Below are 25,669 nucleotides of genomic sequence, written 5' to 3' on the forward strand. Positions count from 1 at the left end.
TTTTCTTGTATATATATTCCAACTTTTTTTTAAATGTTAAATTGCTTTAATATTTGTACTAATATTAGCAACAAAAAAACAAAAATAATGTTGTACCGTTTTTTTTAATGAGTGAAACGAAATATGATTACTTCATTCTGCATGTTTCTATTTCCCCTCAAGAAAATAGACCAATTGGAATAAAAGTGATTAATTTTATGTTAAAAAAAATGTCAATTTGGTGTTAGTGCACTCATATTTTATTTTATAGAGACAGTGATAAGAATGATATTTATATATCAGTAGTTATATAATATGTGTGACTTGCTTTTATAACAGAAAGTTGAATAGTAGATGTAAGTCAAAAGAGTAAGAGACAATGACAACATAACATTGCAGATATAACAAACTCCATTTTTTCTATGCATCATATCATGTATGCTTTGGTTTCCAACATTAGCTTATTCTTCATTACACCTACCTCTTGCTACCTTCTTCTGTTTCTCAAGCCTAAGAGGTTAGAATTCCCTTTAACCTTTTTTGTTCTCTTTTTACTCTTGTGCTTCTGCATTCAGTTCTATCAGGGAAAAAAAAAAAAAACTTTGAAGTTGGAGCTAGCTGCTTCAAACCAGTTATGTTTAGAGATCAATTCTTAGTTGAATTTTTTGCTATATATGTCAGTTTCATATGTCTTGAACTGTTATTATTCTGGTTTCAGTTTTTAGCAAGTTGGATGAAACTACAGCTTGTAATTAAAATCTAACAGCATGTTCTGTTTATCTGATATAGTATAGGTTCTGCCTCTGTTCATAAATTATAAGTACAGTTATGTAAAATTTCCTTCTTTTTCTATTGTAGACAACTTTTTGTCTGAACATTATGATATTTGTTACCTATGAATTTTAATATAATAACAGTATGTACTTAATTACTCTTTAATCCTTGTTAATATTTGCAGAGTGCCAATAAGGCCTTTTTGTTTGTTATTTTTTTCTTTATGTGATTGATCAGGATTCCGCAGAACAAGGCCTAGTGGGAGAAATTGATTAGAAATTTGTCACTCAAAATGTGGAATTTAAAACTATTATCATAAGATAATATGGGAAAGAAGCACTCTCTTTCTTGCATGAAGACATCAGCTACTGTTGAATTCCATCAGGAGAATAATGATGAAGGACCAAGATGCATGTGGGGCATGCTTCATATTCTTGATTACCATCATTGGCTTAATATCAGAAATGTGTTCCCCCTTAAAAAGCACCATTACCCTTCAAGACTTGCCACATGTAAGAAATTTCACATCATTTTATCATTTTCTCTACTTTTGCTTCAATCATTTTGCTTTGCTGCATAATCAGCATTTTTCAAACTTGAATGGAATCATTATTAGTAGTTCTAAACTTTTGGCATAATAGCTTGCTTGTTTGAAACTCTTTCAGATAAGAGAATAAACATTTTGCATAGCCATTGGGGAGACCAACAAATTGGAGATGAAGAAACAGAACCCCTCTTGGTAAGTTTCAACCTTTAAGCTTCTATTTTAAGGTATTGGCTACCAAATGTTATGTACATAGTTATTGTAACTAAAATTTAATATATATAGCAGGCTAGGCAACATGAACAAAAGTGTAGTGCTAAAGGCAAAAGTTCTTCCAAGAGCAGAAATAAAAGATCACAAACTGAAAACTCCAAAGGCTGGATCATTAGCTTCCATGGTGAATCCAAAAATTTAGGTTCATCACATAAATTTGTGCAAAGTAAAGCACATAATACCAAAGAAGGTGTCCTTGATCAAAGTCTTATGGAAGCAAATAAGCTTCACAGAGATACTCCTGTTAATTCTAAGAGGTATTCTGATTCTTTGGAGGTACTTGGAGTGGAGAAGGATTTGATATTAAAATATTTACATGATCTTCATGTTGGTGGGGAAAATCTTCAACTTCAATTGGCTTTCAATAAAAAAGCAAGTTTGAAAAAATCAGGTTCAGTTCATCAGACATCACAGGTGAGAAGCATTATTAGTCCTACCACCTTCGAACACAAGCAAAGCGAAATTTGGCCTTTCGACAAGAAGAACAAGTTGCTTCATAGTACTCAAGCATTAAAGACCTTTGCATCCATTAAACAAAAACAAAGATTTTCTTCCTCTTCAAGCAATCCTCAAGGTTTGAATCACAAAGGGTGGAACCAATTAGTTCTTCATCGTTTCAAGGTTATTAAACAGAAGATTAAACATGCTCTTAAGGAATTCAAGAAAAGTGGCTACCAAACTTCTGTTGAAGCTATCCACCACCATAGAGCTTCATCTGAATATGGCATCACCAATACTGAGAATGGAATCTCAGATGAGAATAAATATTTTTGTTTTGATTCCAGCAGACACGAATTTTGCGGCTGCAAGCGAAGAAAATCCTCTCTTAATGGTGAGTCTATTGATAGATACACTCAGTTGTTTGAGCAAAGCTTTGGCAAAGATATCAAGTGTCATGGATCAATGTCTAAAAGCTTAAAATTTCCAAATGAGGATAAGGATAATAGCATGAGTTTGTGTCAGTGTCCTCCTAAGGCTTCTAGAAGGGATTTGTCCCTGCCTAATCTTGATTCTTTCAACTTCTTGATTCTACATGAGGCACTTTCTGTTGCAAATGATATCCATGTTCAGAGAAAACCAGTGAGACTTCCTTTAAACAAGGACATTTCACTTGATCACATTACAGAAACCGAAATGGAGGAAGCAATGGATATCAGAGGCAATGATGCGAATGCTGCTCCTTTATCTGATAAAACCATGGAGACAAACGATGGGGAACTCGAAGATGATGTATCATCGGATACACATGAGCTAGCTTTAGAAGATGGAAGTTTTCTCCAAGAACAACTACAAGTGCAAATAAGTATGGCCAAGGAGGCAATAGCAACACTTGAAGCCAGTGATGTAGAAGGTAAGATATCTGTGATTATATGCATTAGATAATTAGATTAGTGTAGTACTATTTGATTTGCATGCTTTCAAGAAAAAAGAAGATATAGATACATTTCAATATATAATCCAATTTTGCTATTGCCAAATGTTAGCAGGTAGAGAACTAAATACAAGGAGCTCTAGCATGAATGAATTGGAGATTGAATTACCAAATAACACAAATGCAATAGCAGAAAGCAGAGGAATTAAATCAGATGATGAAGACATTGATTCCAATTTCAAATATGTGAAACATGTTCTTGAGTATCTAGGCCTCATGGGAAATGAGGAGAACATTGTTCAACTAATTAAGCCATCCTTGCTCATGGATTTCGATACATCTTGGTTCCATGAAATTGAATCCAATGGAGAAGATAGTGTCAGATCCAACCATCATCATCATCACCTTCTTCTTTCTAACATAGTAAAAGAGGTGCTGCTCCAAATATATGAGACATCATCATCAACTTACATCACAATAATGCATAAGGGGCAACAACATCTTCTTAATGAAGTATGGATTAGAGTTAACTTATACCTGAGATTGAGGCCAGAGCTAGATCAGACATTAGATGATGTTGTTGGTCGAGATTTGGCCAAAAACAATGGCTGGATGATCCTCAAGCATGAAGAGGAGTGTGTAGCGCTTGAACTAGAAGAGAATATTTTCAAAGATTTAGTAGATGAAATAATCTTCACATGAAAATTTTCAAGAGAAAGAGTGGATGCAGTACTTATTTCAAAATACCTGCTTGGTTCTTAATTTCTTGAAGTGTTATAGGATTCTGTGAGTTCATGTAAATATGTAGATGTTATGTAAGGATTTGACAATCGAGTTTTATTTATTGTGGCTTGATTTTCATGTAACTTACATGTGAGTGTATATTACTACCAGTGTACATGTTTCAATCTTAATTACTCCAAGTTTAATTCACTAACACTGCCATAATAATATTAATAATTTGAGCTAAATTTTATTATATACTATTTACTCACTCACGTATATTTATTAGGCTAATAGTTAAATTGATCCCTAAAAGATAAGTCATTTTTCAAAATTGTCCCTGCATAATTTTTTTAATTAAATTAGTCTCCGAACAATTTAAAATCAATGGCGTTAATCCTTCTGTCAATGGACCGTTTTGATTATTACAAGTCCCTGGTTTAAACACGACGTCGTTTAGCGTTTAGTGGAGTTTCATCTCCTTCTATTTACAGTTTCACTCAGTCACTCTATTCTTTGACTACTCAAAGAACGAAGAAAGAAGGCGACGAAGCTCCGGTCAAACAGAAGAAGACGGTGCTATCATCGGCAATGCAATGAGTACTGCGATTGCGTTCGTTGTGCGTGAGAGGCTACCATCGCACCTTCGTGGAAGACACTGTCATCTGTGAGAGAGATAATCAATGTTTCCTTCAATGGATTTTAGGTTGGGGTTTTTTTGCTGGTGCCTGGTGGTAATGTTAGGGTTTTGATTGATTCTCTTTATTATTTGGTTAATTTGTTACAAGTTAATTAAAATTTGTGTGCTCTGTTTTCAATTTGTTGTGCTTTGTTATTCGATATTCTTTTTTTTTTTAATTTAAGTGACGATAGATTGTGATGACCAAAAAAATAATACTATCCATAATTAATTGGCTATGCTCATTAATTTTAAGGAAAAATTTAGAGAGCCAGCAACTTTTTTAAATTCTGACTAGCATGTAACTTGACCAATTTGGCTATGCTCATCAGGTATAAAGCTTTTGTATAAGGCTAGGAAAACAAATCAATTATCATAAGGGTAATACTAATTTATCAAGAAACATGATTTTAGTCGATGACAACACCTCTGCCCTTCCACATCTTCTCTCTTCGTTTCTCTTGACTGGCATGGGAGGAGAAGACCGAGCCCGAGACACCCAAGCAACGATGGCCTAGAGACCAAGCCGCCCAAGCGCAGTCGTAGTCGGTGAAGCGTCGCCGATGAAGGGGTGCCTCCGCCGTTCCTACGATCGTCGATTCTTCATCTTATCTGTGTTTATTTCGTTTGTTTTGAGTAAAGAATAATGGGGCTGAGGAAATAAGAAACGACGCCGTTTTAAGCATAGTCCACTATTACCACACAGGGCATCATTTTACTTAACGCTACACGTGAAATAACGTTAACAGAATGGGTTAAACAGTTAACGGAAGGACAAGCGCGACTTATGTTAAATCTTTTGGGACTAATTTGATTAAAAAAATTATTTGGGGATGAAAATGATGATCGCGTGATCTTTTGAGGACCAATTTGATAATTAACCCCCCAAATTATTATTATACTACTACAATTAATATATATAAATATACATAAATATATAATAATTAATTTAATAATTAATTTTTATTATACATAAATATTTTTATTTTACAAAATTAACCTCAAACTTTATTTGAGTTTAACTTTTCTATACGCACTAACTTTCAGTCACATATTTAATAAATTAATCTTGTTGGATTTAAATTTATTTAATTTGAGAATTTTTTTTAATCTATCAAGAAAATATAAGAAACAATAATAAATTTATTGGTTTTTGGTCTTGGCCCATTCCGGATGTGTATATTCAGCGTTTAGCCCACTAATCCCCATTTCTGTTTAGGGTTTGAGTTTCTTCTCCAAACTCCCCGGTTGCCTTCGCTGCCTCTCTCTCGGTCCAGAGATTCCGTCTCCACAGGTTTTTTTTATTACTATTTCATTTTAATTAACGAGATTGAAGTGGATGTACTATAATTGGTTGAGGTTTGTGATTTATTTGATTAATGTGAATGAAGAACACTAGGTTGAGTTGAATTGAATTGAATCATGGATAAGAACATGTTAGCTGGTTTGGAATCACTTCCAGAAGCTGATCAGCAAAGAATGGCGTCCATGATGGAACAGGTCCAAATCCGTGACAGGTACCTCCTCTTCACTCTATCTGTTAACTAATTCCATGTGTTTTGATTTGAGCTTCATGTTCCTAAATTCTAAGTTAGGGCAGCACAAATAGTTTCAGATCTTTGTGGTGCTCGTTGTTCTGAAGCCATAGCCAAGTTCTCCTTTAAACCAGTGTAACCACTTTTGAATGTTGCATCTGGACGTTAAGGGAACAACATTTTTAATTACTTAGAGTGGTTGAAATTGAATTTTAATGTATAAGTTCCTTTATATTTCTAGATTATGACATTATTTTTGTTTATTTATCTCTAAGGAGTGTAAATGATTGAACAGATGAATGGAAATTTATGTTTGTTTTCACTGTTATTTGCTTGGTGTAAGATTATTGGGGCATGATTATGATTTATATTGATTGCATTCCAGTTTGAGAATGTATAATTCATTGGTGGAGAAGTGTTTCACTGATTGTGTGGATACATTCAAGCATAAATCCCTGCAAAAACAAGAGGAAACCTGTGTTAAGAGGTGTGCTGAGAAGTTTCTGAAGCATTCTATGCGCGTTGGCATGAGATATGCTGAGCTTAACCAAGGAGCTCCAACACAAGATTGATGTCTTTCATAATCTTCCCATGCCAAACTGTTTTTCTGTTTTAATCCCTTTTTTTTGGTGTGTCATTCAGTTAGTTTACTTATAATTTTAGCCCTTGAACGAACAAACAATATAGTGTAGAGAAGTGAATTTTCCTGGTTGGTTTGTGTAGCCAAGAGCTGGTGTTAAATAAATTCCGAAAGATGAGCTACCCAAGTGAGTTCTCTGCATGTAAAGGTTTCTGTGTCTTACAAAATAGCTTAGCTTTATGTGCTTGAAAATAGGCGTAAAATGGAATGAAGCAGGAACTCTAGCTACTCGTGTTTATTGTTATAGAACGCATGCAATTTTTTTTTTAGGTCAGACGTCAGAGCATGCTAGTTCAAATTTAGAAGTGAAAAATCATCAATGAATTTCAACTTTTCTAATTTCTATGTTATTTAGAGAAAATTTTTTTTCTGCTGTAATTAGGGGGGTGACAAAGCGGGCCAATCCGACCTGCCCTGCCTAGGCCTGTTCCGCCAACTAAGATGGGTTCAAAATGCTAGCCCGTCCTGCTTTATGGCGGATTGGCGAGTCGGCGGCCCACTTGATTCTTTTTTTTTTTAAATAAAATTTATTAAAATTAACCCAAAAAATAATTAAAAAAATCAAATACAAATAAAAAATAGTCAAATTATAATATAATTTTTTTACTATATTTTTTTTAATTTTTAACTTCAATAAAATTGTTCAAAATAATATTTGTCAATAGAACCATCTTTATTTTAAAAAATAAGTCACATAATTTGAGTGTATATATAAAATTGTAAAATAAAATAAATAAAATTAATAATTAAAAGAAGAATAAAAATAAAAAATAAAAAAAAAGTTTGAAAATTTTATAATTATTAATTTTATAATAGTAATCACTTTTTTTATTTAATAAAAAAAATTTTGGGCTCGGCGGACCGACCCGTCTCACCAAAACGCGTCAATTTGGAGGTGCGGGTTTGGCGGATTTTTTTAATTTGACGAGCTCCAAATTCTAACTCGATCCGCCCTTTTTAGCATTCGACCCGTTTTGCCTGTAATGTATGCTAACAAAATTTTCCAGTCGGGTCAAGCATGATTCTTCTTTTTTTTTGGGGGTATTGAACATGATTCATTTTTCTTTGGGCCTGGAAATGTTATTCATATGAGGTGTTCTTTTTAGGGTCTTTGTAGATACAAGACCCTATTTTGGAATTTTATTTTATGAATGAGTTGGGTCTGCTATCAGTTGTCAATGGATATGGGCTTTGGCCTTTTCAAAGAGTTAAGTTTATCAAGCTTTAGGGAAGCTAAACCCTATTTAAATTTATATATAAACGAATAATATGTTCTAACTTTTACATGTCTAAGAGAAAAATACTTGAACGCTGCATATTCTAGATTTGAAAATGTATAAGTTTGAATAATGGACTTTTTTCTTGAGGAAAAAAAAAGAAAGACATTGTTCTGCTCTGTAGACTGTACATCGCTTTCACTTTTCCTAATACAAGTGGCAATGAATAAGGAATCTCACCCTTTAAACCGACAAATTTGGTTAACCCCACTTTATTTTATTAGTGCTCTTCCTTTTTTCTCCCAATGTAAAATACTTATTAGTTTAATTTGGTTTTGGCTTAGTAGCAAGTAGCAACTAACCCTATGCCAAATAACTTGACTTTATTGAGTAATTGATTATACCAAAGCCAATCTAAAAGACACTTGACCACACACAATAATGAGAAGACAAAATAAATAATAATTTTCTCTTATTGTAGTTGTAGGACATCATCCGTACGCACTTGTTCAAATTCAGATTAAGGCTCAGCTCAAGTTAGTTGCTTCTGTTATACATTTTATTTAAAAACTACCTAATAATAATAATATTAATATGATATAAGTGTGTGAAATTAGATTTTTGTGTAGGGTTTGTTTTGGAGCCTACTATGGTAGAACACGAAGCATTAGGTGACAAAGGGCAAAGCATGATATATTGATATCTTTTATTTTGATTTTTTTTTTGAAGGCGAAGCTTCCTTCTTTATTATTTGATTTGATTGAAAAAAAAAGTACGCACATTGTACGCTCTTGATTCTATCTTATTCATCTTGATTTTATCTGTCTATTCTTCGATAAAAGCATGGACCCGCTACGCCCTGTGCAATACAGCGGCAATATTGTATCAATTAATCTTGATTGGCTTTGCTGGCCAAGTGGCCATGGTGTGTGTCGCAAACGAAGGAATATTCATCACATTTAAATATCAGTAACAGCTTTATATATACTACTATATACGCTACTAGTATATTAATTAATAAGTGAATATTAATCTATCATTTCATAAATTAAATTGGGTAATCATTATTACTAGTAGAATTATTTTTTATAATAAGAAATATTTTAAAAAATTATACAACAAATTTTTATATTTCTATTATATATTTGTATAAATGTATAAACAAATAAAATCTACCATTTTGACTTCAGATCGTTAATTTCATCATGCAAAATATATCATTCTTGTATAATTAGCAAATATTTTGTAACATCTAATATAGCTTTTTAGAGATGTTAAATTATTATTTAAAGGTGCATATAAAAATAGGCAACACTTAATATTTAAACCTTTTTCTATTTTATTTATGAAGTTTCGATCACATTAAAAAAATAGAGTTATTTTTAACTTTTCATAAACATAAAAAAAAACACTCAAATTAATTTTTAATAAATTTTAAATTAAATATTTTAATTCTTAAGAAATTTTTATTATTCGAAAAATCTTCAAAAATTATTTCCATTAGATAGATTAATCGATCCATCCGTTGTTTTTAATAACTCGTTGAGCAAATTGCTGATTAAAAAAAAAAAGGGAAAAAGTACAAACATGTGTGTTACGTTGCTCTTTCTTTTTGTTTTTGGAGGTTTCCTTTACAAAACTGAAGGAAAAGTATAGGGTACCAACATATTATCTGTTAACTTCTGCCAACTCTTATTTATAATTGTGTTTTATGGAAATGTGTTCGTGGATGTGTCTAATAATTAATATATTTTAAATACATATATAAAGAGACACATCCAGAAAATATATTTATAAAGACACTTCTATTAAACACAGCTATAAAAAAGACATTTTTATTAGACATATTCACGAACACACTTCCATAAAATATCATTATAAATAAGAGTTGGCAGAAGTTGGCAGATATGCTGTTAGTAACGTAGCGGAACTGAAAACTGAATTTTCCCCTTTCTAAATTCTAATACACATAATATGCGTATGCAGGTTATAATACATACTATGTAACACAGGCTGCAAGAAGATGGTAGATATAACTGATTACAAATTATTATGTATTCGATAAAGATATAGAATCAATTATTACAAATTATACGTAATTCACATAAAATTATGTGGTTCAAATTTTAATTCATCCTGACATTATTATTAATTTTAAAATTATGAACGGTGGATTCACACCCCTAGGTAACTAATTTAGTAAATTCACTTATAAATAAGAGAGTTTCACATCAAAACCTTTATTAATTGTGTTTCCATAAAAGTAACAGTTGGACATGGTTCTATATAGTCCATAAAAACCAAGGGATTAATATTTATGAATGTCACATGAAATAAGAGACTCGTAGATAACATATCATAGATCTCAGAATGCTGACGAGAAAACTGTGATGATAACGTTGTTATTGCATCTAAAGTGAATGTAACTAGCTTGCATGCATGTCTCCTTTGACATTCTTTATGAACTCGCACGTGATACATACATTATAGTCAAATTACATAGGTGAATTATTATATGTAACGGGTCCAACTCAAAAATAAATGAACAAAACTACTTTGATGAGAAGACGTGTAGCAAAGTTCAAGAGAAAATTTAAACCAGCAACATCAAGAGTATGATACATTACAACAACAATAACAAAATTTTGTCCCACTAGGTAGAGTCGGCTACATAAATCAAATGATGCCATTGAATTTTGTCATGTATCATGTCTACAGAGAGACTGTTTACATATAAATCTCGTTTGACCACCTCATAGATGATCTTTTTAGGTCTTTTTCTGCCTTTCATCCCTTGTTCATCTTCCATTTCATCCACTCTCCTAACTGGGTATTTTGTCAGTCTTCTTCTCACATGTTCAAACCACCTGAAACGCGATTCTACCATCTTTGCCACAATGGGTACTACTCCAACTCTCTCCCTTATATTTTCATTCCTTATTTTATCCAATTGCGTATGACTATTCATCCATCTTAACATCTTCATCTCTACCACACTTAACTTATGTTCGTATTCCCCTTTAGCCGTCCAACACTCCGTACCATAAAGCATAGCGGGTCTTATAGCAGTGCGATAGAATTTACCTTTAAGTTTTAAAGACACTTTTTTATCATATATAAAATCAGATGCACTCTGCCATTTTGACCAACCTGCTTGGATCTTATGATTTACATCATGTTCAATCTTTCCATTATCATGTATGATGCACCTAATATACTTCAAACTTTTAACTTTTCGTAAGATGTTTTCTTCAATCTTCATCTCTATATTAGGATTTTCCCTTCTCAAACCGAACTTACATCACATATATTCTGTCTTGCTACGGCTTATACGCAGACCATACACTTTTAGAGTTTCTCTCCATAAGTCCAATTTCTTATTTAGGTATTCCCTTAACTCTCCCGTAAAGATAATATCATCGGTAAAATGCATATACCATGTTACAGGCTCTTAGATGCGTTCTATGAGTACTTCCAAGATTAATGTGAAAAGGTATAGACTTAAGGATGATTCCTAGTGTAATCCTATACCAATAAAAAATTTGTCTGTCACACTATTTTGAGTCTTCACACTAGTTGTGCCTCCACCATACAAGTCTTTAATTGCACGAATATGATATATTAAAACTAAAAATTTTATAATATACCATATATTTATTTGGACACTAAATTATAATAATAAGACAAGAACCAAGATGAATCAAGTGAAGAACAATAATTCCCTTGATTGGAAGAATCTAAGTTTGGATTTATAATTTTGGGAAAAAGTCATGATTGGTGTTGTTAACTTGCTTAGTGGTTGCTTAAAGTGTGGTTTAACATTATTAATGGATAATGAAAGTTCAAAGAGACAAATGCCTAAAGGGTCCAATTATGTTATGGAGGAGGATGTGGACAAGACAAGGTTAATGAAATTAGATGAGAGAAGACTACAAATTACGAAAGAGAAGAGAAGCCAGCTATGAAGCCAAGTGTTACAAGCCATCCATCACCAACATGGGAGATAAATATATAAAGCCAAAACAAAAACATACATCATGGAACCCCAAAGGTTTTTAGTGGTGGTGAACAGAGCTAAGATTTCTTGTCGCTTTTCATATATATAATTTGCACGGTAACTCATTTTAATATGCAAATATCTTTAGATGATTCAACAATCTTGAATCTTGGTCTCAGATTTTAGTCTAAGGCTAAAAAAAGAAGGAAAAAGTTTATATGGAAAAAGAATGATCAAATTAGTCCTTAAAAGATAATGTATTATTCAAATTCGTCTCTGAAAGATTTTTTCAATCAAATTGGTCCTTCAAAAATTACGAATTAATTATATCTGTCCTTCAATTACTCTATTCACAATTTTCGTCAACGATTGATGATGTGAAATGTTAACTAATAACATACATGACACATAACATATTTAATTAGACATTGACTAGATATGTTTATAAAAAATTATCAATTTAGTCATTAGGTCATATTAGGAATAAAATTTTTGTAATTAAAAAAAATGACTAAATTAATAAATTTTTATAAACATATTTAGTCAATATCCAATTTAACATATCAGGTATTATATATATTATTAATTAACGTTTTGTAATATCAATATTTAAAGAAAATTATTAATAGAGTGACTGAAGGACAAATACGATTAATTCGCTATCTTTAAAGGACCAATTTAATTAAAAAAAATTTTGGAGATGAATTTAAAGAATCTCTTATCTTTTCGGAACTAATTTGACTATTTCCCCAATATGATACATTAAAACTAAAATATTATACTCAACGATTCTTCCCTTTTTTTTTTTCCTTCTTCAAAACTAATATAAATTACTCTGAGGTAAAAATGATGTTTTTCATAACAGTAAATCTCTTTGGTGTTAAGTGTGTGAGTGTGTAGTGTGAATAAATTTGTAATGTAATGCTTAGAATTAGGAACTATCCAATCCATTGGAAATAAAAAACCAGCCATAAAACCATTCTTTTAGGAGATGAAGTATATTTATGTGTACCACAGTTTGTATTTAGGTGAAACCACTTGAGTCAACTTTCTTTTTCTGACCTTTTGAATAGTCTGTTCTTAAGTACAGAACAAAAAAGAGCTTCTCATCTCTTTTCTTGTCTTCACAATCCATTCAACCATCGATATAAAGGCAACCACTACCACCTCAACACCTATTCAAGATTCTACTATCTTCCCTCCAATCTTGTCCTATTGCACCACAGGTTCTTATGTAGCTTGGTTTTCATTTCTTAATTATCATGGTTTCTGCTGAACCCTCTGATTATTTGCTCTTCTCTTTGGTGATGTTTTAGGCAACAAGTTTCTCTGGCCATGGGAATTTGTTTGAGCAACCAAATTAAAGCTGAGACCCCATATAACACTGGTATTAAAGATTCTTTTTTCCTTCATCCTTGGCATGACCTTGGTTTGGTTTCTGTTTCTGAGTTTAGTTTAGATATATCCATTCATGTTCTTTCATGTTGATTGGTTTTATTAAATATCTACTTTTTGTTTATTTTAACTAAGCAAATTAGCAAAGTGAATTTCAGCTTAGCCTTCTTGTTCTCCCATTGTTTCTCTTGGTGGAAGTTCAATATATTCATTGATTGTAGTCTGAGTCCTAATCTTAAAATCATGCATGTTTTCTTAAGAACATTTTTAGAAGGATTAAGAACCTATTTGATAGTTCATTGAAGGAATGCTGTATGCATGTAAATTTTTGCTAGTGAAAGTTCAATTGTGTTAATATCATTGGTCTTTCGTCAGGGTTAAGTTCAAAGAATGTTGGTACCCATAGAAATGATCTCAGCAACCAAAATAGTAAGGTGTCAACGGTTTCAATGCCTCAAAATCCACGAACTGAGGGTGAGATCTTGCAGTCACCGAATCTAAAGAGCTTTACTTTGATAGAACTTAAGGCTGCAACAAGAAATTTTCGTCCGGACAGCGTCTTGGGAGAAGGTGGATTTGGATCAGTTTTTAAGGGATGGATTGATGAGCAGACATTTGCAGCTGCTAAACCTGGCACTGGCATTGTTATTGCTGTGAAGAAACTTAATCAGGATGGTTTCCAAGGTCACAAGGAGTGGTTGGTGAGTTTAATCTGCTTCTTTTACTTCTTACCTTATAGGCAAGGTATGGTTAACAATTTAAGAAGCAGATCTCAAGTAATCTTTTCTGGTTGATGTTTCTTCTCTGAGGTAAACTGAATTTCTATAATTAGTAGCATAGTAAAAATGTGATCTCCTCATTACTGGTTTAGTATGAATAAGCATGGTAATAGACAATATTGTTATTTGGTTGAAAAACTAAGTAGTTTGTTCTCACTTCTTAGTCTTAGATCAATGTGGATTTGTCTTACTGTGTTTTACTTGTATCTTTTAGGCTGAAGTGAACTATCTAGGCCAGCTTTCTCATCCCCATCTGGTGAAATTGATTGGGTATTGTCTTGAAGATGAACACCGCCTTCTGGTCTACGAATTCATGCCTCGTGGAAGCTTGGAGAATCATTTGTTCAGGAGTGAGTTCTTCCTGCCTCATCTCTTTTTTTTTTTTTCACATTGCTAAACATGATGAGAAGTGTTTCTAAAACATTAGCTATATTGTGGTGGCAGGAGGCTCATATTTTCAACCTCTTTCGTGGTGCCTTCGCTTGAAGGTTGCTCTTGGTGCTGCAAAAGGGCTTGCATTTCTTCATAGTGCCGAAACAAAAGTCATATATAGGGACTTCAAGACTTCAAATGTGTTGCTTGATTCAGTATGCGTCCTCTGTACACACACATCAGAACTAGATTTGATGAACTTAGGAAACAAATTAGATATCATATCTGAACATTTATTTGTGGATTTAATTACAGAATTATAATGCAAAACTTTCTGATTTCGGTTTGGCGAAGGATGGCCCTACCGGTGACAAAAGTCATGTCTCCACAAGGGTAATGGGAACCTATGGATATGCAGCTCCTGAATATCTAGCAACTGGTATTGTGGGATTAATGATCATTAATGCATCCAAGATTAAGCTTAATAGCATTTTGTTTAATGGACATTCACTTTTTTCTGTAGGTCATCTCACTGCTAAGAGTGATGTCTTTAGTTTTGGAGTTGTCCTATTGGAAATGTTATCAGGTCGGAGGGCTGTTGATAAGAACCGTCCTTCTGGACAGCACAACTTGGTGGAATGGGCGAAACCATACCTTGCGAACAAGCGCAAGGTTCATCGAGTGATGGATAACCGTCTAGAAGGCCAATACTCTCCAGATGAGGCCTTTAAGGTAGCTGTCCTTGCACTAAGGTGCCTAGCACCAGAGTCCAAGTTGAGGCCAAGCATGGATGAAGTTGTTAGCAGTTTGGAGCAGCTTCAGATTGTCAATGTAAATCAGAATCGTCCTGGCAATGGCCATAGAGTTCGCAGAAGAAGCGCCGATGATGCTAAACCTGTGAGAATTAGCACGGCATATCCTCGGCCATCTGCAACTGCACTCTGCACTTGAAACTTAAAGCTGAAAGGCTATGCATACTGCTGATCCGATCTCCAAGAACTTGAGCAAGCTTAGATCATAGTTTATATAATAGATTGTACATATCTTACTGTAGCTAATACATTCTGAGCCTAATTTCTCTTGATCTATTTTGTTGCTCGTGTAATGTTCAGCTGTTTCATCCTCAGGCCAAAAGGGATACCTTGTAGATTTGGTTTTGGAGAATGATGGAATAAACTGTGGTTTAAGTGTCACTAAGAAGTAAGAACGGTTCATTAAGGAGCAAAAGCAGCATTTATTCTAAACCTTAAATGTTATATTATTTGTTTGTTTATGACCAAGAGTTGAAGCTTTTTGCAGTAAGTAGTTCAATAGAGAAGCCTAACCCCACAAGAAAACAAAAGAACATGTTGCAGAATGGACTCTACTATGTCAATGGTTTGGATTTTGGAATCGTTGACATCATTTTCGAAGTCACTCTATGCTAATGACTTGAGAATGCCAAGTTGTACTTTGTAGAAACTATCTTTAGCAAAGATGATCCACAATGGCCATTGTTGTGTCATTAGAAAGTGACTATTGATGAATGATTCATGATCGATTAAATCGGTTATGGTCCTTTTTCGGGCCATCATCCAACTTGGTCTATCCGACATGGCCACACATGGCACAACCTATCCAGAAAATGACATATAAATGAAACAAAAGTGAACTCTGCATTCCAACAAAATCTTGGCGTGTTGCAACTATATAGTAACGCCATATCCTTATTAAATGAAAGATAGATATGCTTCATATCTTAAGAACATTCCAAAACATTGAACCCTCTTTAGATTTTGGTAATTAAGATTATCAATTTATTGATTGGGAAATTTAGATTTTGAGATAAAGATTAGTTGTTTCCTTTTGTGTTTGACTATTGAAGTGTAATATTTCAAGTCTATCTGATATGAATGCATTCTTGAAAAAGAAAATAGAAATAGTAGTATCTTCTGATAAAGCCAGATCAATTGATATTAATATTATTGCTTTACTCATAATAAACCTGTACACACTACACACAACTATTATTAATCAACACAAAATTGGATATTAGCAGAGTATGTCAACTCTGTGCCTAACAATGTTGATTTCACTGATTCAAAACTACGTGATTACCAAACATTGTGATGAGCAAGGCACTTCAAATTATGCACATTACATATCACCAAGTTCTTACAAGCCCAGGTGCCCAATTTTTCCAATCTAACCTTCCAATGGACTTGTTTCTTAAGCTCACCATGTCTCTAAACTCAAAAACCTTCTTCAGATAATTGTTCCCTTGCTTAGCAGCTGGTTCAGGTTCTATGTCCTTGACAGATGATGGCTTCACTTTCTCTTCTCCGTTGGCTACAACAGCTTGAGGGATGCTTTCTTCCTGAATAGTATCGTTGAGAATGTTTGCGAGAAACTCAACCACGTCACTCATTTTCGGACGTGACTTAGGCTGCTTCATGAGGCACTTGTTTGCTAGAGTAGCAAGCTTTTGAGCTGATTTCATGCAATATTGTCCTTCAAGTTTTGGGTCTACTATAACATGGAACTTCCTAGGATCAGAAACATAAGGTCTTACCCACTCCAAGAGCCTCTGTTCATTTCTGGGTAGGTTCCGTTCTACAGCTCTCCTACCAGTGATAAGCTCGTAAAGAACTACACCGAAGCTCCATACATCACTCTTAGCAGTCAGCTTACCAGTCTGAACATACTCTGGTGCAGCATAACCTATGGTACCAACAACCTTCGTGAAGACGAAATGAGTCATTTATTTCTCACATTAGTAGAATATCAGGATCACAAACAAATGAGATACTCATTCAACAATGAAATAATGGGATTCATCTAACCTACTCCAAATAGCATTCAGCACTGAGAAAAGAAGTTCATGTAACATAATTATCACCAATTATATATAATGAGTTTTCTGAGAATGGACTTGTTCTTACTGCTGTTGAAACATAGCCCAGCCCTTCCGAGGGACCTTGCCTAGCAAGTCCAAAATCAGAAAGCTTTGCATTGAAGTCCTCATCCAGCAAAATGTTGGAAGTCTTAAAATCTCGAAATATTAGCTGCATCAGTTGGAATGAGAATCACAATGGTTTCTTACTTTATGGATCTAAGCTGATGCAAAATGCCATAAAACATGGCAAAACCACAACTATTTTATATAAAAAACATTGTTAAGAAATTCTATGAAACCAGTTCTTGATAATTCTTTTATTATTTTTACATTTTAAAAAAGAGTTAAAGAAAGAACCTTAAACAAGTAAAGATAAAACAGTTTGCTTCATTTACCAAAAGAAAAATAATAATAACAATAATAAAAGGTTCACAAAAATGCTAAAAACCCACCAAAATACATGTATTAATTAGTGACTTTTTGGACGGAAACTATATCAACCATGTCTTTGGCAAAACAGATCAATAAATGATAACCTAGGATCTGATTTCTGAATGACTGTGAAGTGACAAATTTTGATTGTTATGGTTGATCTCAAGGTGCTTCTAATAAGGCATGTAAAATCTATACCTGAAAATCCATTTCTTCATGAAGGTATGCCAAACCGCGAGCTGCATCTTGAGCAATTTTTAATCTCGTGGTCCATGGTAGTGTTGACATTGATGAGACTCGAGCCAGAAGATGGTCTTCCAAGCTCTTATTAGGCATAAGTTCATACACAAGAAGTCTTTGAATCCCTCTTTCATCATCCTCTGCACAATACCCCACCAACCTCACGAGATTCGGATGCTTGATCACACCCAACAAGTTCACTTCATTAATCCACTCTTTATGCCCCTGAAAGCTAGAAATGCAAAACACAGAACAGAAAACCCCATTAAAACATAGCTCCTTTAACAACCCATTAGACTAGGAAAAAAGGGCAAAAACCAGAACAGCAAAACACAACAAAATCTGATATCTTTTCTTTCTTTTAGCTCATTTTTTTAGTCAAAAACAGCAATTTTTCTTAACCGAAAATTAAAACCCTCAAAACATTAAGAAAAATTCAATTATTCTCCTTAAAACAGACTAATTAGTCTATTACCAAACACGCAATAAGTAATCAACCAAAATTATCAAAATCAAAGTCTTTAAACACTACTGAGGCAACTAGCCAGACAAAACATATCATAGTACCAATTGAATCAATCATAAACATAATTGGGTCATCATCCGAAGGAAAAAAAATGGTATGAAATATAAATATAATAAATAGTGTTTAATGCACAATTTTATTCCGCGCAAAATCCCCAAAACTGCATTAGAAATTATCAAAATAAAAATTTGACGCATTGAATACACGAAACTGAAGCAACTAGCAAATGGGTCATCACCAAAAATCAAAATTTAAAACACAAAAAAGAAAATCCATTAACGGTGGTTGACACATGCCTGGTGGCCGTTACGATTCAGCTGCTTAATTGCAACCTCCATCTGAACCTCTGAAAGACCGTCACCGTCACCGTCACCGTCATCGGGAACAGAAAGGGTCCCCCTGTAGACAGGGCCGAAGCCACCCTCGCCGATCAAGAGGGCCCTGCTGAATCCGCGAGTGGCGGTTTTGAGCTGAGAGAATGAGAAGAGAAGGAGGTTGTTGGCGCGGCGAAGAGAGAGGAAGTCATGGAAAGCGAGGGTGTCGTTGAAGGAAGAGTCGGTGTCGTCGAACTCGGAGTTGCGAACGAGGGTTGAGGAAGCGACGCTGAGGGAGCGGGCCCATGAGACCCTTGAGGTTCTGCAGCTACTTGAAACGACGCCGTCTTCGTTGTCGTAGTCTCGCCGGTGGTCTCTTTCGATGCTTGGGAAGTGGAAGCACTTCATTGCTGAGATGATTTGTGAAGGGGAAGACGAAGAAGAAGGAAAAGATTGGAACTTGGAACTTGGAAAGGGTCAATTGCACTTCATTCTCATTTCTTCAGTTTCAACTTTCAACTTTCAATTCAGTTCAATTATCGACTCTCTGTTTCTTCTTCTTTTTATTTCTTTTCTTTTTTATTTTTTTCCCCAACACTTTAAACTTAAAGCATGATATATATACTCACTTTATTATTTTTTATTTTGAGTAAAATATCGTTTTTGTCCCCGACGTTTGGGATAAATCCTATTTGTATTCCTAACATTTAAGTCGTCCTATTTATATTTTAATGTTTATAAAAGTGATTCTATCTCAGACATTTGTAATTGATGACAGGATAACATTAAATCACTTTTACAAACATTAGGAATACAAATAGAACGATTTAAATGTTAGGGACACAAATAGAATTTACCCCAAACGTTGGGACAAAAATGATATTTATTTTTTTTATTTTTATCATTCGTACTTTTTAGCACAAAAAATTAAGATTGAATTATCAATTATAATTTTACAAAAATATTATATATGCATTAAAAAATTAATTTATATATTTTTATATAAATATATACGTTATTTAATTATTTTAATATATATTTTATATAAATAATTAATTTAGATACTAATTTTTAGTATACACGTGAAATAATAATGAAAACTTTAGGGCTTTTGTTTTAAACTAGGATAGCTTAATAACATTGCTTTCTTGCTTTTTTTTTTTTTTTAATTTCTTAATATACAAACATTTAATTATAATACCCGGATGAATTACTGTATATGAATATATATTTACTTTTTCATAAATATTTTGATTATATTACTGTTAAAAGTTAATTATTTAATCATAAATATGATGTACATATACATGACACGATATAATATGAAACACACATATACAAGAATTTTAAATTTTAAAAAATACGGGTACATGACATAATATAAAATATAATATTTTTTTATTAATATTAAAATATAAATTAATTTTTTAACTATTTTTAATATCTTCATTTAATTATACAAAGTATTTAAAATATTTTATTTTAATAATTAATAATATATTATTTATAAACTCATTTAAAAAATACATATTTAAAATAAAATTGGACACGTTGACATGTGATAATATTTAACTGTGCTTAAACATATTTAAAGAATAATTTTTTTATTTTTTATTAAGACACGATTAGACACAAAAAAATACGAGTATCAATGAATGTTGTGTCTGAAATGTGTCCGATACGTAAACACGACAATTCAACGAAGTGTCCGTACTTTATGTATTATAATATATTAATTATTTTATTATGATACATTTAATTATTTGATGCATTCTTTATTAAAACATCTATAAAATAATAATAATATAATATATAAATAAAAAATACTATTTGCACATTAAAATTAACTACCAAAATTAATCACTATGTATTTATATTTTAATATATATTTTATTATGGTGATCTATTTAGTGACTGATTTTAGTATATATTTAACATAATTATATATAAATATATTTTTTGTTTTTATATAATATTTGTTAGTAACACAGGAAACTTAAACTCTCAAATTTTAAATTGATAAATAGCATTATCCTCTTTAATATCTTTACAAATCATCTTAGGATATAGTGAACCGTTTTTAAATTAATTTGAAAGTTAAACTAAGAAAGGATGGGGCAATTGGCGTTAGTGTGGAGTGTGGTCACAAGAAAGCAATGGAAGATAAAACCAAACCAACTGCCTACCTAATGTGGCTGCTAGTCATTTATTTATTTATAACATTGGCAGTCATAACTCATAAAATTAAAGTCTAAAATCTTATGCATAGTATTTAGATTTTCCATTATTATATCATTTTTAGTGTGTTTAGTCAATTCAATGATTCATTTGTTTCTATGTATGAGAATATTTTTCTATAGTGAGAAAGAAAAAAGGAATTAAATTATACATCTTAATCTATAAATTTAAAACAATAAATTTAATACAATTTTTAAATTAATAATACTCCACATCCATGCAAAAAATATATCCAAGTTATCCAAGCATATATTGCTAGACAAGCCTCCTCCACCCCCCACTTGTTTGTGATACATGCGCTACATATTAACGTAATGTAACCTAAACATTTGCTCAACGTAAACCTTTTGCTCTCCTAGTTCTTTTCTGCTCACATTTTTTTTATTGATCTGCATTGCAATCAACGTAATAAGCTTGGTCGTTCTTCTCTACTCGCGTTCATCTTCTTTGTTTTCTTTTTTCGATCTGCTTACGTTGCATTTATCTTCTTCCTATTCTTCTTCATTTTCTTCTTCGATTTGCACATAGCATTTATCTTCTGAATCGAAAAATAAATGATTCAACTTCAAATCAGTTGAATGAGAGCAATTTGGATTATTCTTCTGAAACGAATCAAGCGAACGAGGTCTGGATTATTTAATTTTGAATCGAATTGAATGGAATGCAATTGCTAATTTAAATTGAATTGAATTGAATGGACGCATGTATTCTGAATTGAATTGAATTGATAATCTCTAAATTGTAGACACATGTGTTTTGAATTTGATTTTATATAATGGATAATGTTTCGTTCATTTAGTACTATACAATTATTTCACCGTAATAACGTGTTCGGTTCATTATGCAGAAAGTTGTTCGAATTTGAATTTATATAATGGATAATGTTCCATTCATTTAGTACTATATAATTGTTTTACCACAATAAGATGTTCAGTTCATTCTGCAAACCAGGTGTGTTGTGGATGAATAATTTGTCCCAAAGGTCGGAATGATTTTCAAGACACTAGAAGAAGCCGGAAAGTTCTATAAAAATTATTTCAAACTTGTTGATTTTTCTACCAAAATAAGGAACACGACTCAGAAGGGAGACGAGATTAAGAATCAACTAATCGTATGCAGCAGAAAGGGGAGGTGGAAATCCAAGATATCTCCAACTCTGAAGACAAGTCCCTCAGCCGGCATAAACTATCCAGCCAGCATCTATGTACACATATTGAAGGACGTCGGTCTCTGGACAATTTTTAAAGTTATTCTGAATTACTCACACCTCTGTTGTCCAGACCAGGCAGAGATGCTCAAACAACACAGGGAGCTAAGCATGTTCGTGCTTTGCACCATCGAAACCAACGAGAAAGCTGGAATCAGACCGAGCAAAACTTACCAATCATTCGTAGCAGCAGCCGGCAGTCACTGGGAACTAAGTTTTATAGAAAAAGACGTGAGAAATTACATTATAAGGGAAGTACGGAACATTTCCGAACATGACAATGGCAAAAAATTCGGGAAGTACCTATTAAGAATGAAAGAGAAGAACCAAAATTTATTTTTCGAGCTCAACCTTGAAGGTGATCACTCCATCAAAAGTGCATTATGGGCCGATGCAAGAAGCAGGGCTGCATGTGAGTATTTCAGAGACGTGGTTTTATTCAACACCACCTACAACACAAACAGGTATTCGGTTCACCCAAATTAAGTATTTACGTTCACCAAATCTACACATTTCAGTTCATCACTTTGTGAGAGTGTCCATTTATGCAGGTACAATCTGGTTTTTAGTTCTTTTGTGGGCGTGAATCACCACAGTCAGTCGACACTTCTCGGATGCGCCCTGATGAAAAACGAGGACATCCAATCATTCAAGTGACTATTCGAATGTTGGCTCCATTGCATGGGAGGGAAGGCACCAAAAGGCATTCTCACCAACAAATACGCATCGATGCAAAGGGCCATCGAGATGTGCACGCCCACAACAATTCACCGGTGGTGCATCTGACACATCATGAAGAAGATCCCAAGAAAACTAAACAGCTTCAAGTGACACAAAGAAATTGAACAAGAGATGAGCCACGTCGTTTGGAACTCGTTCACAAAAGATGCATTCGATAGAAACTATAACGATTTCGTTACAAAGCACGGTCTCGGAGGCAACAAGTGGCTCTCAGGTAACCGAGGTTTTAATTCGAATTATTTTCATGCCGTTACTTTTTGGTTAAAATGTGCATAGATTTTGGTCTATCCCAGCTCATGTTTTCGGTTCATTATGCAGAGCTATACGAACGGCATATATGGATTCTAGTTTACCTGGATCACCACTTCTGGGCCAGGATGAGAAACACATAAAAGAGCAAAAGCATGCACGTATTTTTCAACAAGTTCATCACACGCAACAGCTCCCTGAGTCAATTCGTGAAACAATACAACAATTGCCTAGCAAGCAGAGAACAAAGAGAGAGAGAATTTGACACTGCAGATTTTCACACCGTGATACCGTGCAACAGAATCAGCAATAGAGGCACAGTTTCAACACGTATATACCCATGAGAAGTTCAAGGAAGTTCAAGGACAATTCAGAAGAAATGTGAAATACATCACAAGATCAATGCATTCCACCCTAGGTTTCACAACATACGAAGTTGTAGAGCAGGTTTCTAACTCCACATTCAACAAGTTTTTCGTCATCTACGACGCAGTATCACGAGAGGTAAAGTGCCAGTGCCTGCTGTTCGAGTCAAGGGGAATACTGTGCTACCATTCGTTGTGCGTCTTAAGTTTCGAGCGAGTAAATAACGTGGCACCGAAATACATACTGGAATGCTGGAGCAAGAACATAAAGAGGAGGCATACACACATCAAGAGCAGCCAAGACGAGCCTCTACTAGAGCCGAGAAGTAAGAGATTCGACAATTTGGTATTTCGGTCGCACAATATCTACGAATTTGTGTCAGAGTCCAAGGAGCTGACCGGAATTCTGCACCGGACATTTGACAATGTCATGGCTGAGATGCAAGAATATCAAGCGAGAAGTAAAGGAAAAAGTTCGTTATCCCACGAAGAAGCAATGTTGAGCGACGTGAACGACCTTTAAAACCCGCCATGTGTGAGGACAAGAGGCCGGCACAAGAACAGACTGGGATCAAACCTGGAAAAAAAGATCTCAAATAGGATAAACTACTAAAAATGCACTCAAATTTTGTTATCGATAAAAATGTCCTAAAATAATTTTAAATAACGACAAAAATGTTCAACATTAAATATGTATTCTAAATAAATACTTTATAAGTTGAATTTTGATGCGATTTTTTGCAAGCATAATTAAAAAAATGAGATATTTTTATCCTTAAAATTTGACAATTTTTCGCTAAGTATATATTTTATTGTGAATTTTTGTCAACAACTAATAATATTTTTTAAAAATAAAAATATAGAAATCAAATTTTTATCCAATTTTTTTATATATTTTTTAAATATTTATCTAAATATTCTTATAAATTTTTTAGATCTAATATATAAATGATTTGTTAAATACAAAAGTCATTTATCACTTTAAAAAAAAATTGACATTTTATTGTGTTTTTAAATTTTTTTATTTAGAATATTTTTGTCGACAACAAAATTTGAGTCTATTTTTATTAACAATAAAATTATTCGAATACATTTTTAATAGTTTATCCTTTTAAATATATATATATATATATATTCTTCCTCCAATCCAAATAATCCTCCATCTTTTTATTAATATCTAAATTATGTATCCTATTAATGAAAAATAGTTTACAAAATTACATGGCTTGAGTAGATTCTTGAAAAAGGGATTTTATTTTAATAAATAAATTAATTATAATTATTAAAATAAATAATTTAAAAAATATTTACCGAAATAAATACCCCTCTTTTATTTCGTTTACACTGTAAATGAGATAATTTTACACGTATTTTCTGTGTAGTTTTTCAATTTTCGTTTATCTCATTTACAGTATAAATGGGATACATGTTATCTCGTTTATACTGTAAACAAGATATATATATTTATAAATAATTTAAATTGGACAAAATTATTAAAATTGAAAGGTTTCAAATAATAAAGAAGATGGACGATTTTAAATAATAGGAAAGACCGTCTATTTTAAATGATAGGAAAGATGGACTATCCATTGAAAATAAGCACGTCAACGCGTTTACGTAAAAGCACATAAGTGCACCATTAAACTGCCACCATTAATACAATTACCATTCTTTTAACTACCCCACTATTAATACTATTGTTTCTAACCGAAATTTTTTTTAAAATTTTTTATATACTTTCTTGAGTATTAATTTTTAAATTTAAATTATATATCTTTCAAATATCGTTTGTTGCATAAGAGTACATAAAATTTTGAAATATAATTTAAATATAATTATATTTCAAATTTTGTTTGTTGTATGTAAGTATATAAAAATTTGAAATATATTTAAATTTCGTTTTTATATGAAAATATATTTAAAAGATGGAAAGCATAGAGTTGTTGGCTTGATGCACGGATAAATAAAACAGACAAAAAATGAGAAGAGAATTGAAACGGTTATCTCTCACTTATTTATTCTCATCAACTTTTCCTAACAATAGGCAAACCTCTCCTAACGATTGGTAAACCGTTTTCTCCTAATCTACCTCTGTTTTATTTATTCCCATCAACATCTTCTAACAATTGAGAAACCGTTATCTCCGACTCTTTCTCTATTTTATTTATCTCCATAATATATAATTAAAATGGTTATCTCCTAA

General features: G+C 32.8%; 5 protein-coding genes across 9 annotated transcripts; 4 read left to right on the top strand and 1 right to left on the bottom strand.

Annotated features, from left to right (window-relative positions):
- The first annotated feature begins 298 nt into the window (after nucleotides 1-298).
- On the top strand, nucleotides 299-3,913 carry LOC112736635 (uncharacterized). 4 transcript variants are annotated; one of them, XM_025786167.3, is made up of 5 exons: nucleotides 299-496; nucleotides 991-1,265; nucleotides 1,419-1,492; nucleotides 1,583-2,921; nucleotides 3,055-3,913. In XM_025786167.3, the coding sequence occupies exons 2-5, from the start codon at nucleotides 1,079-1,081 to the stop codon at nucleotides 3,642-3,644; spliced, it is 2,190 nt and encodes a 729-aa protein (XP_025641952.1). In that variant the 5' UTR covers nucleotides 299-496; nucleotides 991-1,078; the 3' UTR covers nucleotides 3,645-3,913. The 4 variants fall into 4 exon arrangements, with proteins under 4 accessions (XP_025641952.1, XP_072067197.1, XP_025641953.1 ...); XM_072211096.1 differs by having other exon boundaries at nucleotides 301-496; nucleotides 1,586-2,921; nucleotides 3,058-3,913; XM_025786168.3 differs by having other exon boundaries at nucleotides 318-496; nucleotides 1,586-2,921.
- Nucleotides 3,914-5,499: 1,586 nt separating this feature from the next.
- On the top strand, nucleotides 5,500-6,666 carry LOC112736636 (mitochondrial import inner membrane translocase subunit TIM9). Of its 2 annotated transcripts, none has more exons than XM_025786170.3 (3): nucleotides 5,500-5,638; nucleotides 5,736-5,861; nucleotides 6,265-6,666. In XM_025786170.3, exons 2-3 carry the CDS (start codon nucleotides 5,767-5,769, stop codon nucleotides 6,449-6,451), a joined length of 282 nt encoding a protein of 93 aa, XP_025641955.1. In that variant the 5' UTR covers nucleotides 5,500-5,638; nucleotides 5,736-5,766; the 3' UTR covers nucleotides 6,452-6,666. The 2 variants fall into 2 exon arrangements, with proteins under 2 accessions (XP_025641955.1, XP_025641956.1); XM_025786171.3 differs by having other exon boundaries at nucleotides 5,503-5,638; nucleotides 5,744-5,861.
- Nucleotides 6,667-12,429: 5,763 nt separating this feature from the next.
- LOC112736638 (probable serine/threonine-protein kinase PBL10) lies at nucleotides 12,430-15,523 on the top strand. The gene is made up of 7 exons (XM_025786175.3): nucleotides 12,430-12,959; nucleotides 13,050-13,120; nucleotides 13,504-13,829; nucleotides 14,122-14,257; nucleotides 14,352-14,494; nucleotides 14,595-14,718; nucleotides 14,803-15,523. Exons 2-7 carry the CDS (start codon nucleotides 13,069-13,071, stop codon nucleotides 15,228-15,230), a joined length of 1,209 nt encoding a protein of 402 aa, XP_025641960.1. The 5' UTR covers nucleotides 12,430-12,959; nucleotides 13,050-13,068; the 3' UTR covers nucleotides 15,231-15,523.
- A 685-nt stretch (nucleotides 15,524-16,208) lies between these two features.
- LOC112736637 (serine/threonine-protein kinase PCRK1) lies at nucleotides 16,209-19,299 on the bottom strand. The gene is made up of 4 exons (XM_025786172.2): nucleotides 18,649-19,299; nucleotides 17,785-18,051; nucleotides 17,201-17,323; nucleotides 16,209-16,995 (listed from the first exon to the last, which is right to left on the bottom strand). The coding sequence occupies exons 1-4, from the start codon at nucleotides 19,072-19,074 to the stop codon at nucleotides 16,423-16,425; spliced, it is 1,389 nt and encodes a 462-aa protein (XP_025641957.1). The 5' UTR covers nucleotides 19,075-19,299; the 3' UTR covers nucleotides 16,209-16,422.
- A 2,896-nt stretch (nucleotides 19,300-22,195) lies between these two features.
- On the top strand, nucleotides 22,196-23,989 carry LOC140177410 (protein FAR1-RELATED SEQUENCE 6-like). Its single transcript, XM_072210504.1, has 4 exons — nucleotides 22,196-22,575; nucleotides 22,663-22,764; nucleotides 23,129-23,262; nucleotides 23,403-23,989. The coding sequence occupies exons 1-4, from the start codon at nucleotides 22,196-22,198 to the stop codon at nucleotides 23,987-23,989; spliced, it is 1,203 nt and encodes a 400-aa protein (XP_072066605.1).
- Nucleotides 23,990-25,669: the final 1,680 nt, after the last annotated feature.

This window comes from Arachis hypogaea, chromosome 13, assembly GCF_003086295.3.
Source record: "Arachis hypogaea cultivar Tifrunner chromosome 13, arahy.Tifrunner.gnm2.J5K5, whole genome shotgun sequence".
Lineage (NCBI taxonomy): Eukaryota > Viridiplantae > Streptophyta > Magnoliopsida > Fabales > Fabaceae > Arachis > Arachis hypogaea.